General features: G+C 42.6%; 1 protein-coding gene and 1 long non-coding RNA gene across 2 annotated transcripts in view; one reads left to right on the forward strand and one right to left on the reverse strand.

Annotated features, from left to right (window-relative positions):
* Positions 1-644, forward strand: part of LOC116673055 (uncharacterized) — a 17332-nt gene extending 16688 nt beyond the window's left edge. Inside the window, exon 2 of the long non-coding RNA XR_004327723.1 lies at positions 404-644. This is a non-coding gene — a long non-coding RNA (uncharacterized LOC116673055). The remainder of the gene's footprint in view (positions 1-403) is intronic.
* Positions 645-729: 85 nt separating this feature from the next.
* LOC116673050 (serine/threonine-protein kinase pim-3) overlaps positions 730-2449 on the reverse strand; it is a gene marked incomplete at its 3' end in the record, with an annotated part of 3881 nt that continues 2161 nt past the window's right edge. Inside the window, 2 exon segments of the mRNA XM_032505154.1 lie at positions 730-1535; positions 1998-2174. Of these exon segments, the coding sequence (XP_032361045.1) occupies positions 1330-1535; positions 1998-2174 (383 nt within the window).

Genomic DNA, 2449 nt, shown 5'->3' on the forward strand with positions numbered 1-2449 from the left:
AAGGCGAAATGTAAAAATAAGTTATAGGAATGCAAACCAAAGGCCGAGTAGGATATGCGAAAAATTTAGAGGGGATTTTAAGCATAGACAATAAATAAATAAATAGCCACAGAGTGTGGAATGTCTACATGTTTACAAATAAATTAAATGCAGACGGGGAAGAAAAATAATGTACACACAAAAAAGAGAAAAAAAAACACTCTGTACAATATTTGTTGAAAACAAAATACATAATTGAGTCCATGAATATTGCATTGATTGTGCATTTCACACCCCAAACCCTGAGGGAGGCCAGGGGTGGGGGCCATGTAGTGTCAAGCAGTGAGATGGCGAGAGGCAAAAAAGAAAAGTCAAGAGGGCCACACACCCCGCAACAGGCATGGGATAAGAGGGAGAGAAAAAGGTGGGGGTGGGGTGGGGGTGTGGGGGGTTGACATTTTGTAGACATTCAGAAAAGACAGGATCCAGTTTCCAAACACCTGTTCAGGCTATAGAGTGATTGAGCAGCGTTAAAGAGAGCGACACAGAGTTGAGTCAAGTGTTTTTCAAGTATTCCATTGTCAGGAAGAGCCCCCACATCTTTCTCTCCATCTAATGCTATCTTAGCGTCTTGGCTGAGGCTTGTTGGCTTACAGTGATGGAGAGGAGGGGGACAAAAAATTAAATAATAATTATATATAATTTATATATAATATATATAGATATATAATAAAAAAAAAAAAACAAAACAAAAAAAAAACACAGCCTTAACCTCCTCCCCCATTGCATCACAGCTCAGGCAACTTAGCCACCAGACCGCGGGCATATCCCAAAAATAAGAGTTGTTGATGAAAGCCCCCCAGAAAAGCAGCTTTCCAAAACAATAAAATAAAAAAGGCACTACAAAATCAAAACATTTAAATAAAAAAGGGTTTTCTCCAAGCTCTATGAGAGCAGCCATGTTTGAATAGGAGGGCCTTGCCAGCTGCATATACCAGCCTAGTAAACAAAAAACGAGTAAAATAAAGTTAAAAAAGGGGGGAAGGGAAGAATAAATAGTGCTGGTAAGACCGCCCCAAAAAAAAAGTTCCCATATAGGAAACAAGTATTATAAATTGAAAAAAGAGAGGATGGGGAAAATAATATAAGGAAGAACAAATAGTAATAAATTAGAAATTCCCTACAAAAGAGAAAAATTAAAGTACATTTTTCTTGCTGGAGCAGCTGAGTCAAGCGCCCAGCCACTGATGGGCCAGTTGGGCTACAGGCGTCCAGCCTTGAGTCCATACCCCCCCTCCAGCCACACCCCTTCTTTCCCCAGAAAGTCTTTTGGGTCCATCAGAGCCATCCTCAGAGGCTCTCCTTGCTCGAACTTGTACTTGACGAAGAGTCTGTGTCGATGGTCCTGAGGCGGATCTCACTGGCCACCGGCTCCTCTTGTGACTTGGGTGACTCTGTTGTTGTTGCCCTCATCCAAGGGTGGTCGCAAATCTGCTCCAGTGTAGGCCGGTCTGAGGGCCGCAGGGCCAGGCACCATTTGATCAGCTGCTGGCACTCTGATGAAGAAGGAGACAAACAATGTTGAGTATAAGAGGCTCTGAACTCAAAGAGAGAAATTACCAAGCGTTTTTTTTTTCCCTGTATGGTATGTGGCTGCACTGCATATGACTCAAGTTTATATGGATCTACAATATTCTAGTGTGTAGGCGGCACAGACAGCCAATACAAGGAGCATCCTTTAATTGGGTTACCTCCCTAGGGATACGAGGGATGTTACACAAAGTGCACTGAGGGAAATCATAACAGCTAAAATCTCAATTTCAGTTATCATGATCTGTCATCATCTGTCCACCAGCCATTTCAGCAGGTAATCCATTATGATTGTGAGGTATTACTCCTGTGGAACTCAAATTCATAATATAGATAAACCAGGAGGTGGATTTAGGGCTGTACCAGTTACCATGGCTAGAGGGCAACAGAGTCAACTCATGTTATGTGCGCTGTTGTGGTTGACTTACCAGCTGACACCCTCCTCCTGAAGTACAGTCTCCCTCTGAGGATCTCCTCGTCCTGCTCAAAGGGGATGTCTCCACACACCATGTCATACAACAGCACTCCTAGCGACCACACTGTCGCCGAGCGACCATGGTATCTATGGAAGCGGATCCACTCTGGTGGACTGTACACTCTTGTACCTAAAACAAAAGTAGGGAAAAAGGAAAAATGGGGAGGTGAGTGACGATGACAGTTATTAAAGTAGGATGCTGTGAAAAAGAGAGCTTTTAAGGTTTTGGAAGTAATATAAGATTATAAAAAGGGCATTGGTGCTCAAAATATGGGAACAGCAAAGAGACTGAATGAAACAAAACGAAATGAGGCTGTGTCTAAAATGGCTGAGTCATAGTAGCAATGCTTTCAATCTTCCTTTAGCCTTAAAACAAACTGGGTGACCTGCCTGCGTTTTCTCTCT

Source organism: Etheostoma spectabile, chromosome 23 (genome assembly GCF_008692095.1).
Source record: "Etheostoma spectabile isolate EspeVRDwgs_2016 chromosome 23, UIUC_Espe_1.0, whole genome shotgun sequence".
NCBI lineage: Eukaryota > Metazoa > Chordata > Actinopteri > Perciformes > Percidae > Etheostoma > Etheostoma spectabile.